This window comes from Paroedura picta, chromosome 6, assembly GCF_049243985.1.
Source record: "Paroedura picta isolate Pp20150507F chromosome 6, Ppicta_v3.0, whole genome shotgun sequence".
In the NCBI taxonomy this organism is placed as follows: domain Eukaryota; kingdom Metazoa; phylum Chordata; class Lepidosauria; order Squamata; family Gekkonidae; genus Paroedura; species Paroedura picta.
In genome coordinates, this window is record NC_135374.1 from 58,795,108 (window position 1) to 58,810,385 (window position 15,278).

At 40.7% G+C, this 15,278-nt stretch overlaps 1 protein-coding gene across 1 annotated transcript; it reads right to left on the reverse strand.

Moving 5' to 3' along the window:
* Window positions 1-6,978: 6,978 nt before the first annotated feature.
* C6H21orf140 (chromosome 6 C21orf140 homolog) lies at window positions 6,979-9,001 on the reverse strand. Its single transcript, XM_077342629.1, has 2 exons — window positions 8,153-9,001; window positions 6,979-7,360 (listed from the first exon to the last, which is right to left on the reverse strand). Exon 1 carries the CDS (start codon window positions 8,956-8,958, stop codon window positions 8,200-8,202), a length of 759 nt encoding a protein of 252 aa, XP_077198744.1. The 5' UTR covers window positions 8,959-9,001; the 3' UTR covers window positions 6,979-7,360; window positions 8,153-8,199.
* Between the last annotated feature and the right edge of the window lie 6,277 nt (window positions 9,002-15,278).

Sequence of the window (15,278 nt, forward strand, 5' to 3'; positions counted from 1 at the left end):
GCATCTGGCCTATTTTCCCACAGTTTTTCAAGACATCGTTGCATCTCTTACTGCCATCATGTGGAAGTTCAGTGAGCTGCCTTTGTTGGTAAAGCAGGATGTGGAAGTCATACTAGATATAGAGAATGTGGGTGGCTGCAGAGCTGCACACATTCAGAAGTAAGCTCTGTTAAACATAGTAGGACTGATATCTGAGTTAGGAAGACTGCTGAACATAAAGTCTTCAGCTGACTTGCACCTCCTTTCTGTATTTGCAGCCCCAAATTCCCATTGCATTAAAAATTTGTAGAAGTATCTAAAGGGTGGGAAAGCTTAACAAAGTACATAAATATATCTGTATTTTTCCTCTTAAATGAAAGACAGTGGAGGTGGCTATGGTTTTTCCCCTGCCCATTTCTAGCTTCTCTGCGTAGTCTACCTCCCTCACACAGCGTACAAACTTCTGGGAAAGAGAAAAAGTCTATGTGGTGTTGCTGCCAAACTGAGTAAAGAGGAGTCAAGGACAGGGATGTAGATAGACCGTAAAGATAGAGCATAAAGATATTAACTGAAGAAAGGGAGGGAATGGATGAGGATACAGAGTGGTGTGGGCAGGGAATGAAAGCAAAGGGGATAGATGAAAGATATGGTGATGTAAGTAGAACAGAGGAGGATGTAGGACACAAAGGGAAAATGGAGGCAGTGTTGCCTATTCTTCGTCCTGTCTCTTAGTAGCGAAGATGACAGCTTCCGGAAAGAGAGAGGATTCTACTTAAGCAAAGGAACCATCAACTCAGTTCTCAAATCGGAACATTCAGGGCAATCCAGAATAATATGATCTACTATGTAGTCAATTCAGTATCACATCCACAGAATCTATTAAAGAAGGAATACTGCTAAACCTTCCTAATAACGGCTGATGACAAGGCATTCAAAAGTGCATAAATTCCCTTCTATACTTGGGAAGAGATCATTCAAAAACAGGTTGACATTTTTTTCTGGGAGATTGGTAGGGAAATAGTAAGACAGGAATAACTGAAAGATGGGGACACAGACTTGGAGGGGTGCAGAAGAGAGAGCATATGCTGTGGCGTAAGAGAGAAAAGTGTTGAACAGAATGGGTTAACAAGAAAGAAGAAAAAGCCCTTTCTGTGACTGAAGTGATTCGGGTTGGTATCCCTGTGCTGTGAGTTAGCATGCACAGAGTCAGACTGGAAGATTGCATACATGAGAGTCAGTGTCATGGAAGTCGACAGGGCTTACTTCTGAGTAAGCATACATATGAACAAACTGTTAATTAGAATAATTAATACTTGTCTCGATAATTCTCAGAAATGGAGCATTATAATTTGGGGTGCAACTTTCCAGGATTGCTAAGCAATGGAAAATAGAAGGAGATATTCTGTTTGTTTTTTTTAAGTGCATATCTGGTGGATAAAATGAATGACCAGCACTACCAGCATGGAACCCCTTCAAGCTATGTGGGTGAAAATTAGTATTTTGCCTCACATGTTGGTTCAGGGAGAGGCATGGCTGGAGTCTGTAGTGAAAACAAAATGGTCTTATAACAACAAAAAAAGATAAAAGCAACTGATAGAGATTCTTTAATACTGTTCAAAGCCCTGGGATCCAAGATAGACTTCGCCTGGTATATAAAATGTTGTAAAGGGGATGGTAGCAGGGAAACTTGTACAAGGAAAAAGTTCAGAGAATGGGCATGCAAAGAAAGTACTGCATCATCGTGGCAATCCCAAGAATATTTATCCATTAAATAAAATGAAACTCCTGAGTAGAGTTTCTTAGGATTGTTTCCTGCAACATCCCCTCCCCCCTCCCTGCCGACTTTGAAGGACGAGGGACTCAATTTGTTGACAGGTTTATATGTAAAACATATTTATAGTCAAAACCAGCACTTAGAATTTTGCCTTGGTTTTTACCATCCTGCCTGTCATCTGCAAAGTTGGCCATTATACTACTCACCCCTTGTTCCAGATCACTAGTGAATAAATTAAAGAGAACTGGCTCCAATACTGATCCTAGAGCTCAGTATGCCACCCTGAACTCCCTGGGGGAAGGATGGGATAAAAATATGGTTCTCAAAAGGGAATTTCTCAAAACTATGTGCATTTGTCAACAGGAGCTTGAACAAGAGAGTGAAGGAGTCCTATCGCTTCAAAATGTCTAGAAATTGTTTAAATTCATAATAAATGAAAGTTGGATAGAATGAAGAATGCAGATTTAAAAGTCCCAGAGGATGCAAGCATAATTAACCTGCATTCATTGAAAGAAAATTGCAAATAAATGCTCAGTATTGCCCGCTTAACGCTGTGGCAATGTTTGGAATACTGTCTACTGGAATAATGAAGGATATCGTAGTGTTGGAAAAGGTACAGAGAAGAGCAGCCCAGATAACTAAGACAGCATGGTCGAACCTTTGAACTAAAATGTGGGAAAGCTGGATAGAAATCCCTGCTCTGCTCTGAGAGCATTCAGGGTAACAGTAAGCAGGCCAAGCTCTCTTTCAGACTACCCTGCTTTGTGCAGTTGTTGGGAGAATAAAAAGGGGTGGAGGATGTATCCTGCCCTGACCTCCTTGGAAGGAGACGGAGAAAATATAATCCTCAAACCTCAATAGTGTGGAGCTCTCTGAAAGGAGAGAGTAGCAGAAGGGAGAGGTAGGAGTGTGGGGGAGGAGAATACCCTTGTATTTTCCACAAGGGCAGTAAAAGTGGCTAGCTGGCATTTTTAGCAGGAAAGCAATAAGGGAGAAGAGGGATAATGAGACATTTCCAGCATGGTTTATTTTTTAAAATCAAAGAACTAAAAGTAACAAGTAATCTGGCTCTTAAGGTCACTTTAAAATGAGGAGCTAGACAAATTCATGGTTCTAGGAATAGTATTTTAGCTATGATGGCTAAATACTATCTCCATGTCCAAAGCAGTGCACCTCTAAACACCAGTGGCCATAGCAGGTAAAACGTCTTGCTTCCTTTCCTGCTTTTGGTTTTTCTGGCATCTTGCTGATCCTGTGAGAAAGACAATACTGTGATAGGTAAGATTTTTGTTCAGATCCAGTGGGCCTGTGCTTATGCGATCATTCTGGATCTGTCATCAAGTTCTGTATTCTAAATCCATGTTTCTGTGTTGTATGTGTAGATTGATGGATGAAGCTGTGACAGCTTTCAAGAGAAACTGCAGCAATTTAATTCGACAATTCTTTCTGCTGGCAGGCTAAGATATTAATTGACATTGTTCTATTATTAGAAGTACAAAATCAAATGCTATGGAAACTGAATATCAGAACGAAATAACAGCTCCCCTTAATCACACTTGCTGGTTGACTTTTATTCATTGAGAAAAATAATTTTAGACTTGGAATGGGCACAAAAAGAGCATTTATCTATTGTTTTACTCAAATTCTCAAATCTCTATGTATATTGTCTCAGTTATTCTTACAGCAATCTTGTTAATTATTATTCGTATCATCATCATCATAATTGCAATGTTACACCTGAGTTTTAAAGGTAAATCTAAAACTGGGACTTTGAATTCCCTGATACATAACTTACATTTGTAAGCATCAGTGGGTGGAGGTAGATTGACAATGCTGCCCCCCCCCCGAGAACCAGTGGTTGCCACCATATGCAGAGCAAGGGAAGAAACAACTGCTCTTGTGAGGTGGGACAAAAGCTACCCTTATACCATAAGAGTTGGAGACACATTGAGCCTGTTCCTTCCTTCTCCCCTTGCACAGAGGGTGGAAGGGTCTTTTTGCAATACCATTCTTTAATTTTTAATTTTTATTCTTGGATATATATACTGCTGCACCCAGTCCAGCCAGCCAGTGGCAGCTCACAACATCTTTAACACTTTTTGCTCCCTTTAATATTTTGGAAACAGCCTCCTGGGTGGAGACTGTCCGGGGCCCTGTCTGTCCTGTGTGCCTTCTGATTGGCCAGCCACCCTCAGGCCCTCCCTCCACAAACCCAGCAAAGCCTGTGGCCACCATTTGGCCACTGGACATCGCTGGGGATGGAGGTCAACATCAGGGGGTGGCCTGCCTGCCATCACCTGGGCGGCCCTAGAAGAAGAAGAGGCTTTTATGTGCTGCTTTTCTCTATCCTAAGGAGTCTCAAAGCGGCTCCCATTCACCTTTCCTCTCCCCACAACAGACACCCTGTGAGGGAGATGAGGCTGAGAGAGCCCTGATATTACTGAAGAAGACTTGGTTCTTATATGCTGCTTTTCTGTACCTGAAGGACAGGAAGACAGGGGCAATCTGGAGACATCGCTGCAAGTCTGCTCCTGACCACTGCAGGGAGAGGAGGGTGGTAGGGCTGCCAAGGGAGAGGGGGAACGGAGGCTTGGACGGGCCACGCCAGACCTTTTTGCTCCAGGGCTGTCCTAACTGTCACGTCCAACAACTTCCCTCTCACTGACGGAGCTGGCAAGTGGCTGTTGGTGCGCTCCCTCCCTTCAGGCCTGCTGCAAAGGAGCCTCTGACAGCCCCTGACAGCCCCTGACTGAGGCAAGGGAGGCATTTCCAAGAGCAACGCAGAGTACTCTGTGGTGGGAATTGTGCTTTCCTTTGCAGGGGAAGCTTTTCCCTTTTGTCAAACAGTTAGCTGACAGAAAAGCCCCTTCTCACTTAAAATACTGCTCAGGCCTCAGAGTCCAGCCTTCAAAGGAGCCATTTTTGCCTGCAGAGCTGATCATTATAATTATAATCTAGACTAGAGCACTGGTTCTCTACCTTCCTAATGCTGCAACCTTTTAATACAGTTCCTCGTGTTCTGGTGACCCCCAATCATAAAATTATTTTTATCGTCGTGATCCTTTTGTTTCGTTTTGCCTGGAGAATGTGGCTGTTTTCTTGGGATGTCAGCCTCCAGATGGGCCCTGGGGATCCCCTGGAATTACAGCTCATCTCAAGACCACAGAGAGCAGCCACATTGTGCATTAACTGAAGCTTTTCAGTCAGGGACAAGGACAGGCCCACACAGAGTGAATTACAGAAATCTAGACTGGAGATGACCGTCATGTGGATCACTGTGGCAAGGTGTTTCTGGGATAGGTAAGGCACTAGTAGCTGTGCTTGGTGAAGGTGGAAAAATGCTGAGAGGGCTATTCTGATAACCTGGGACTCTGTTGATAAGGAGAATTCCAAAATCACCCCCAAATTCCTGATGGACAGGCCAGCCCAAAACTCGGGACAAGTTTTGCCAGAGGGTGCATTAAGATATTAAACAATGTAGGAGAGAGAACTGCGCCCTGTGGAATACCACAGGGTAGATAGTAAGAAAGTGACTACTCCTCCTTCTCCACAGTAATTCTCTGTGTCTGGTCCAGGAGAAAGGAGATCAGCCATTGAAGGGCTGTCCCCTGGATTCTGGTCCCGACGAGGTGGTGTGCCAACTACTCATGGTCAACAACATCAAATACTGCTGACATATCTAAAAGCACAAATAAGGCTGACCTGCCTCTACCCAACTGCCGCGGAGATCATCTGTCAGGGTTACAAGTACCACCCCGTGGTCAGGCTGGAAGCCAGACTGATAAGGGCCTAAAACTGAAGTATCTTCCAAGTATGCTAGAAGCTGATCCACAACAGCCCTTTCAATCACCAGAAATGCTAAATATCAGACTGGGCTGGCTGGGCCACAAGGATCAAGAGATGAATTCTTCAGTAATGGGCAAACTACTGCCAGTGACAGCGGGGGTTTAGATTTGGCTACGGTACTGAGGAAGGAAGGTAACAACCTGCACTATTTAACAGAGAAGCTGCCATCCCCTAGCCAACAGAAGGGAAAGTAGTAGGGATACTTATTATATATTATATATTGTATTACATATTATATCTTCCATTTCCCCCCTTTTTGAGGGGGAATTGCTGCTCAGGTAGGCGGGATTTCTGTTGGGATGGTGGCCTGGGGATGAATTTTGTGCCCTGCATGTGAACCTTCCATGGGCATCTGCTCTTTCATGGGCATCTGGTTAGCCAGTGTATGAAACAGGATGCTAGACTAGATTAGTCCATTATCATTGCTTTGATGTTTTCCACCTACATCAATGCTCTGAGCCAAATTATCTACACACAGTACAGTATTTTTTGTTTTTTTTCCATTTAAATTAACCATGAGTAGATCCAGATCTTCTGCGTAAAATATAATTTGACGGGAAGATAATGACTTAGCCAAGTCTTACAAAGTGAATTCATAACAGAGCTGAGATTTTGAAATGGAAGACTTTTTGGCCATAAATCATGCTCTTCACAACTATATTTGAACATATGAAGCTGCCTTATATTGAATCAGACTGCTGATCTGTCAAACTCAGTATTATTTAGTAAACTGGACATGTTTCTCTGGGATAACAAGTAGATATTTCACATCACCTTGTATCTGTTCATTTAAACTGGATTGAACCTGGGAGCTTATGCATACCAAGCAGATGCTGTACCCCTGAGACACAGGTCCCACTTACCTATGCTTTCTCATTGATCCTTTGGGAAATGATTGTGACTATGATGATTATATTTATATTTAATTTATTTCTGTCCACTCTCCAGGGCCTCAGGGCAGATGACATTTTCTGAAGAGTGACTATTAACTAGGACAAGAAGAATGAAAAGAAAATGGACAGGAAAACATAGGTAGACAGGTTCAGACATGCTGCGCACTCAAACTGTAATGCCACGGATTGTTTTTTAGCCTATGATCTCTACATCCATTATGCTACCAAGTTGGAGCTGAGATTGATGTGTGAACTACTCCCCCCGGCCTAGCTTTTTCTATTTGGTTTTTAAAAACAAAATTTTATTTTGGTTTGAGAAAACAATGCACAGAAAAGAGTTACAATATACAAAGTCTCTCTCACCCCAGTGAGTCTCTTTCTTAATATTTCTTACAAATACAATAATCTATTATCTATCAGTGGCCATGTTGGTACAACAAGTAGGAAAAGTCTATCAATTACTTTAAAATTCAAAAAACAATTCCAATGTTCATAAAAATCTTCCAGTGGTCTTCTATTTACTAAATGAGTCAGTTTTGCCATGGTTGTGAACTTCCTGATCTTATCTAACCATATATCCACATCAGGCAAATCTTGCTTCTATTTTTGTGCCACTGAGATTCTGGCTGCTGTAGTTGCATGAAATAATAATTCTCTGGCATTTTTAGGCAAATTTGAAGGAAAAATAATTAACAACTCATATTTAGGACATGGGGGGTACTTTTTTTTAAAACAAAATTGTCCATTACTTCATGAATTTTTATCCAAACTTTTAAAAAAGATGCATGAACACCACAATTAATTGAAGGAGACAATTGTGTCATGGGATTGACCTGTTGAATTTCTCGGTAGGAACTCAGAAGTTGAGCTGTACAATAAAATAATGTAAAAATGTTAATTATTTATTGTAGTGCACAATTAAAAACAGAATAAAAACTACATAAAAACTATACAGAACTAACAGCACATAAGACCAAACGTGTTTCGACCCTACTGGGTCTTCCTCAGTGGTCAGAACTGGGACAATACACTTTATATAAAATATTTATACTAAACTCATTATAAAGTGTAGCTGAGTGGTTGAATGGGATCTGTAAATTATGGCTCCAACCAATATATGTAAATTTTAGACTTTTTGGAGACCACTTTCTATGTCATATGCCTAGGCTCACCACTCTTCACTATTATATAATTCTGTGCTGAGAGTGTATCTCATGTGCATCAGAAAAATATTTTGGCCAAAATTCTGCAACCATTTTATCATACATCACTTTGGTTTCCAACTTTAATAAATACTTATAAATTCAACTTAATAAATGTGGGTTTTTTGGAGTAATTTCAAATTCATTAATGTTCCTACAAAATTTCCCAGTAGCATTTGACTCTTGCCTCAGTCTCAATATTGTTTGCATATGTCTTTCTATTTTTCTTGTTCTTCCTGCCCACTTTAGCTGTTTTATTTGCTACCTTTTGCTTCTCCTAATTGTTGTGTCATTTCCTCACAGCTCAGTTAAATTATATCCATTTACTTAAATGGCATGTATAAACCCAGCAACCTATTACACAAAGAGTCATATTAAAATAGTCCCTTTTATTATGGCTTGTGATTTTGAATAGCAACAACGAAGCCCAAAAAAACCTTTGGATTTAGTCTACTGACCTGCTAACACAGTCAGAGATCATGTAAAAAAAATGCTGGAGCAATAGTTAGGAAAACTTGTCCAGGTAATAGTTTTCCCATCTCCGCACTTTGCTAACTGCTACCTTCCACTTGGTAGGACTCATTCTCTCTATTCCTTTTTCAATCAAGTCACTGAAAAGGATACAGTGATATGAATAGGTCCTCTCTATGGACTTCAGAGAATAGTCCTTTCTGTTACTGATGACAAACCATTTTAAGGATGACCAAGCAGTATCCATAGGGTGCAGGTAGTTGTAAGGAAAAGGCACTGAGAGAAGTTCATGACCTGTGGCCTTGGCAGTCTCTTGGCAGCACTTGATACTGGATAAGTACAGGGGAGATGTGGGCCGAGGCTCACTTATCTCTTCTTCTTGATTGGTCTCTTCATTTTTCACTCTCGGTGGTCTTTTCTCTCTGACCACAATGGCACACTTTCCATAGGTGACAGCCAAGAAGTCACATAACTCTTGGAAGACATCTTCTTGCTGGTTTAAAGGCAAATCATCTCTTAGAAACACTCTGTATTTCCATGGTACCCATCCTTGACTACTAGCAGCATGGACGATTGTCCATACAGGCCAGTTGAGATTGCCTTCTTGAGGAACCTTTTCCCCTGTTATTAGGCTTTCCAAAATGTCAGTTTCTCCTAAAAATATGGTATTGTAACCATTGAACTGCAGGGTTCTCAGTGTCTTTAGATATTGAAGGCATTGTTTTTTCAAAGTAGGATCCAGGTAACTCCGGTGCATGATGTGCTTTAAAAGTGGATTCACAATGCGATGCATCTTGGACCTTCAAGTACACTGAAGTACTTGCAATGTTCTGATGATGTGAAGGACCAGCGATGACCTCACAATGGACTTTGCTATACATTGTACTCAATAACATCTTAAACAAAAGTTGAATAAAGCAGTCATGTGTAAGCTAATAGCCTGAGGTTCACTCAAAAGTATGTGTTACAGTATACAGTGGGGGTTATACAAAATCTTTAATCCGCTCCTGCGGAGCGGATTAAATAAAGCAGTAACGGCTGGTGGTGAGGAGTTAGGGCGGGCTCTGTCCGGGATAAAAACTCAGAAGAGCGAATCAGGAGCCGCAAAGCTTTAAAAAAACCGATAGGCTTTTAAAAAACCTGAAGCTACATTTATGATCTACTTACAATTTCTCTACCTGCCTGTATGACCAGTGATGCATTGCTATGCAAGTTAAGTTTCATGTTCAGAGACAATCAGTCTCTGAATCCCAGTGCCAAGAGGTCTTGGACTCTATGCCTTGTTGTTAGCCCTCCAGAGGAACTGGTTGGCCACTGTGTGAGACGGGATGCTAGACTAGATGGACTAGATGGACTGTATTCTATCTGTTGTAAACTGTAAAAAATGTCAACCAAATTATAATTTACTATGTTCTCCTCTGAGTTCTACAATCAGCAATTGCAGTGGATTGTGAACAATCTAGTACAAAAGCTATTTACACTTTCATAACTTTCATAACTATTAGAAAAGTGTCAAGAGGACAGTATTATGAACAAGTCATGACAGAATCAGTAATGCAAGAAATCATTTGCTTTAATTTTGTTCATAGAAGAGCCCTTTCTCTGATTTAGCTCTGCAGAGGAAGATTGCAGCAATATTATAATCAAATACAATGGTACTGTTCAATTTGGATGGGTACAGGAGGTGAACTTTAGTTCTCAAATTATTACTGACTATATCATACAGTTGCTGTTTTCTAATGATGTAATGTAAACTAATACGGTTCGTGCAGCTTTATTCCCATGGGGCAAGAATTAGAGTCACTGTGAGGGGTGGAGCAGAGAGGTGCTCAATGGAATATGGAGGGAGACTGCTAGGGATGGGAATGAACCAGGAAAAAATAGAAAAAGAGACAATTTGTCATCTGATTTTTTTAAAGTTAAAAGGGGAAGTACTTATGAAAATGCCTAATATTGAGTCAGACTCTCGGTCCATCAAGTCAATATCGTCTACTTAAACTGGCCGTGGCTTTCCAGTGTCTTATGTTTTTCACATTATCCCCGTTGGTCCTTTTTTCTGGAGATGCCAGGAATTGCATGCTCTCCCAACCATATATATAAAATTTATTGAATATTATTTGGCTTTCTGCATACAGCCTATTAGAATTCAATTTTAAATTTTAGAAATGCCTATCAATTAGGGTTGACAGCTTCAGGTTGGGGCCAAGGAGGGGCAGGGTTTGGGGATGGGGCCAAGGAGGGGCAGGGTTCGGGGAGAGGATGGTGTTCAGTGCAGTATAATGCCACAGAGTCCAACCTCCAAAAACAGGGGAGCTGACCTCCTGGGAGCTGATCTTTGTTTGTAATTCAGGGAGATCTTCAGGACCCACCTGGCAGTTGGCAACTCTACCATTAATTTAAAATAAATAAATAAATAAATAATAATAATAATACCTGCGTAAATATATTGATTATCATGTGATTACCATTCCATTGTTAACCTTCATCTGATATAGAAGTGGATCCAAACTATTCATTCTGGGTACCAGAGGTATATCTTGTTCAGAGACAGGTTATTTCTCACAATTCAGAGTACAGCATTGTGCAAGAAAAGTGAAAAGAAATTCCAAGATGATCTTCAGATTGCACAAGAGCTTGCTTAAGCGGAAGCATGAAAACCGCTGAAGCAGCCACCTATTAAAAGTTCTTGCACAAGCATTTCCGCAAAATGAGAGTGGTTATTTCCCTTCTCCTCCTTGTGAATTCATAGGAAGCAATATTTGCCACCTACATAACAAAGTTATTTGAACATTTTGTTTCCCCTGTGAATTCAGATAGTTCTTATTTCTGTAGTGCTTGTTGCTGAAAGAGCATGTTCTTTATATATGTAGGTTGTGTTCAAGGAGCACATTTATAGGCTTCCCTATAATTGTTTATAGGGAAGTATATACAATACTTTCCTTAGTATTGTATATTAAGCCAGAAATGGGAAGGTTTGAAAAAACCAATGTGGGCTGAGTGTTGCACATGAACACATGAAGCTTCTGTAGACTGCTAGATAATTGATTCATCTCACCCACTATTGACTGCTTTAACTGACAGCTGCTGGCTGACTGATTGACTTCCTCGCTCATTGTAAAAATTGGCTGCCAAGCAGCATGTAGCAGTGATAGGTCTGCACATGTGATGTGTTAGAATGTGGTACATTAAATGTTGCTAATTGCATTGTACTGTACTTTTTGAATATGTTAAAAGTAACCTGCTGAACAGGTTTGAGCTGTTTATGAACCACTGAACTCTTTAATGAAAAAGTAGTTCCCCGATTGCCACCAGTGAGCAGAACATGAGCCAAAGTGCCATGTATTCAACCATCTCTCTGTCCTTATGTGTACAGCCTGCTCAGGGTGCTATTTCATGGTCATTTTAGAGTGTGATAGAAAGTTGAGAGAGCAGGACAGAAGTTGGGAGCAGGCTTTTAGCATTATTTACTTTTTAAAACATGGGGCAAAGGGAAATAACATATACATATATCGATATAGTCATTGTTCATAGATGTAAAGCCTGGAAATATCCCTTGTGCTAAAGAAATTCTAGATCTCTATGAACTAATCCACAGTATTTCTTGATGAATAAGAGAAGGGCAAAACATTTTCATATAGTTAAGTAGCACTTTGTGATCTCCTCTGGTATTTTGGGAGTGGCTATGTATGACTGGCAAGGGCATCAGGGCCATGTATTTCCCCTAATTAACTCATGAATGGAAGCAACTTGTGATGGAGTGCACTTTTAGAAGCTCAGAAGTGCTGTATAAAACGGTAATGAACTGTGAAGGGTTAATTCCTCATATAGCTAGGCTGAATCTGGACAGAGCTTTTATTCCAATCCCAAGTCGATTAAGTTCCTGCCATCTACCGTGAATGTGATTTCCATTTTGATTTTGGGTGATTTAAATTTTTCATCTGCAACAAGCATTGTTGATCCAGAGTGACCCTACCTTTCCCCCGTGATATCCTAGAGTGGATATAACCCTCAATATTTGAAAAATCGGCACGAGTAAAGGTGGAGCTTTCTGCTTTTCCCAAACTAACTTGCTGCCAAGCCTTCAATGTTGTAGAAAAGCCCAGATTGACCGGGGCGTCAGTTCGAAGGCTTCCTCATTCCCAGGTTGCAAGGCTTCTCTTAAAGGGGAAGCCCTAACTTCTTTCAATGGAAGCTCCAGAAACCCTAATTTCTCTCGGCAGAGATTTGCCTCTTGGATTTATTCTCCCTCCTCTGCTGTCTCCAATCCTCTCCCCCACCTCATTCAAGAAAAGAAAGAGGCTCCTGCTGCGCTTGGCGCCCCCCCTCCTGAGCTTCCCTAATCACGTGGAGAACACTTTTCTGTATCAGTGGGGAGGGGGAGATAGAGGAAGACCCGAGTTCAAATCGATCTGAATTCAGCAGGTTCCATAATGGAATAAACAAAGTAAGTACAGAATCAGCCCTAGAGAGCCTTGAGTGACAAACTGCTCCAAGAGATCTGTGTATAGCTCAGACTGAGAGCAGTTTAATACAACCAATAGATATTCATCTTACCCTATGACATATCTGGCCAAGCTTGAAGTACCTAGTCATAGGAGGGCCTTCACTTTGGCACGCTGCGATGCCTTCCCTTCAGCGGTATTAGAAGGAAAATATAAGAAAATACCCTATACTGAAAGGAAATGCACCTGTGGCTCTGGGCATGTAGAAACCATGGAACATGTTCTCTTTCAATGTCGATTCTATAATGAGATTCGAACTAGTCTAATTCTTCCATTGCTAGGCAGATTCCCAGGGCGCTCAGGAGAATTTTACATTTCTCTGCTGCTTGCAGATATAGAAAACAACACAACTTATAGAGTTGCTAAGTTCTGCGCAGCAGCGATCAAAATTCGTAATAGAATGGTCTGTTTTAAATTAATCTGGACAGCTGTGTCTATCTACCTTTTGTATTTTCTACCTTTTGTATTCTCTATATTTTAAGATGTTTTAATTCCTGGTTTTAATGGATGTTTCTTATGCTGGTCTATGACCGTAATAAAACTGTATGTATGTACAGATGGAGAACTGAGGAGGTTGGTAGGCCAGAAAAGGGATAGATCTTCTAGTGAGAGAAGAAATTTCTTCCCCAGTTGGAAAAGGAGATAGCTCTGAGGAGTGTAGTGATCCCTGGTCCAATGTATTTATAAACTGCGCTTTAAAATCCTGAAGAATCAATAAAATTCAAAAAGTGTACTGGTGTGTTTAGTGAAGGAATTTGGGTACTGGACAGAGTATCCCTGCCTTCTGGAAACCAAAAGAACAAAATATGCTGAAAAAAGTATATTGGAGTATTTAGAAAACATTAAATCAAAAGTCTCTCATTTTATAAAATGTATCTTACTGTGAAAAGCTGAAGAAATGTTCAGTTGCTAAGTGCTTAGGATTTGACTTGAGAATTATGAAGGCAAACAGTTCCACTGTGGGCTCATTTTGTTTCCCATCCCCTGCCACCAGTAGCCTGTGATGTGAAGCAGAAGCAAGGAATTGTGTATAATTCTGCTCTAAGTTTAATATGTTTAATACCTTATCTCAGCTCATTCACTTTCTCCTGAGACAGTGCAGACCTCCTCTTAGGACAGCTTATCTCTCTTTATTTTGACATGTGGAGCATAAACATCAGTACTGAACAATAATAAATAAATAAGCCATACATGTTAATGTTCAGAACATTGGTCACAACTAGAAAAAAATGTTAGCCTTGACAATGGCACAGTATAAAAATATAAGGAAGGAGATAATTTTCTTCTTCCACGAACTACAGAGTACATTTAAAAATGCTGAAACATATATAAAAGGATCCGGCAAGTGTGGACATGATCAAGGGTCTCTCACCAGAACGCACAGGGCCAGAACAGGGATAACTGTGTGCTGTTCAGGAGGACAGAACAGATCTTCAGCTGTGAGCAGGAAGCCTGTCTTGCAGAATCTAAGCTTCACAGAGAACTGGTCGTGGCTCTTAGTTCCATAGTTCTGTAAGCCACAGAAGTACTTTGAGTTCATAATAGAGCATCAGGCTGCATACAGAGTGCATGTTCATACACTTTTCAGGACTGACTCTGTGCTTGGAACCTTGGGTGTTGCACTGCAGCTAACAGTGTTTTGACACTGGTCAATATCACTTAGCTCTGAATTAATATGCTTTGTGAGGACAGCTAATTTGTCTTTATAAGATAGTTTTCTTCCAGCCGTCTGCCGTGTCTCACGATAAAGGCAGTCCATGTAATTTTCCTGCTTCTTGAAAACAATATTGCTGAGCATCAAAGCAAACAGGAGAAAGCCAAAAAAGCCAACAATAATCAGGATGAATAGAGATGCCATGATATTTTCCTGCTCCTGAACATAGGGGTTTGTATAATTACAGCAGCGGACGCTTCTTCTATCCCTTTGTTCCACATAAAGTTGGAGCAAATTCTTCAGCACAGAGCTTGCTTCTGTATCACTGACATTCATTTTATAATGCCACTCACACTAAAAAAAAGAGAGAGAACATCACATTCAACAGTTTGCAGATCTCCAAGGGTGTCTTGTGTTTGACCTTTGTGTTCTTTACCTTTCCACTTGCAACAAGCCCTCACACTCCTCAACCATTTTCAATTCCTTTTCCCAAGTACTGCTGACCTGAGGTCCTACATTATTGTGACTTGAACTGTCATGAAAATAACATGGGTCCATTCACTTGTCCAGCTGGTGCTACCACTAGGGAATCACTGTTAATGCACTGTTAATGGCCAGCAGAATAGATGTATTAATGATTCTTCTTGCATGTCCTGTGAGGACCTGATTTCTGCAGTGCTCTAGGAACAAAAATATAATGGAAACAGCCATGGAGATCTTTATTTGTTTGTTTGTTTGTTCATTCATTTAATTTATATACTGCCCTTTCACTATGACATCTCAGATGGTATACATGGCATTGTCCATTAGCACCCGACCTTGCCCCTAGTTCTTGCTGTAGTTAGACAAAAAGCTAACACATTTTACCAACCAAGACATTTATTTCTCATATTGCTGACTTTTTCAAATGCAATATTATCCACGTCTTCAAAACATCAACCCCTACTTCCTTATACA

Bases quoted from the DNA above. Each gene is read 5' to 3' on its own strand.
- C6H21orf140 (XM_077342629.1), bottom strand. From the start codon at position 8,958: ATGCATCGCATTGTGAATCCACTTTTAAAGCACATCATGCACCGGAGT.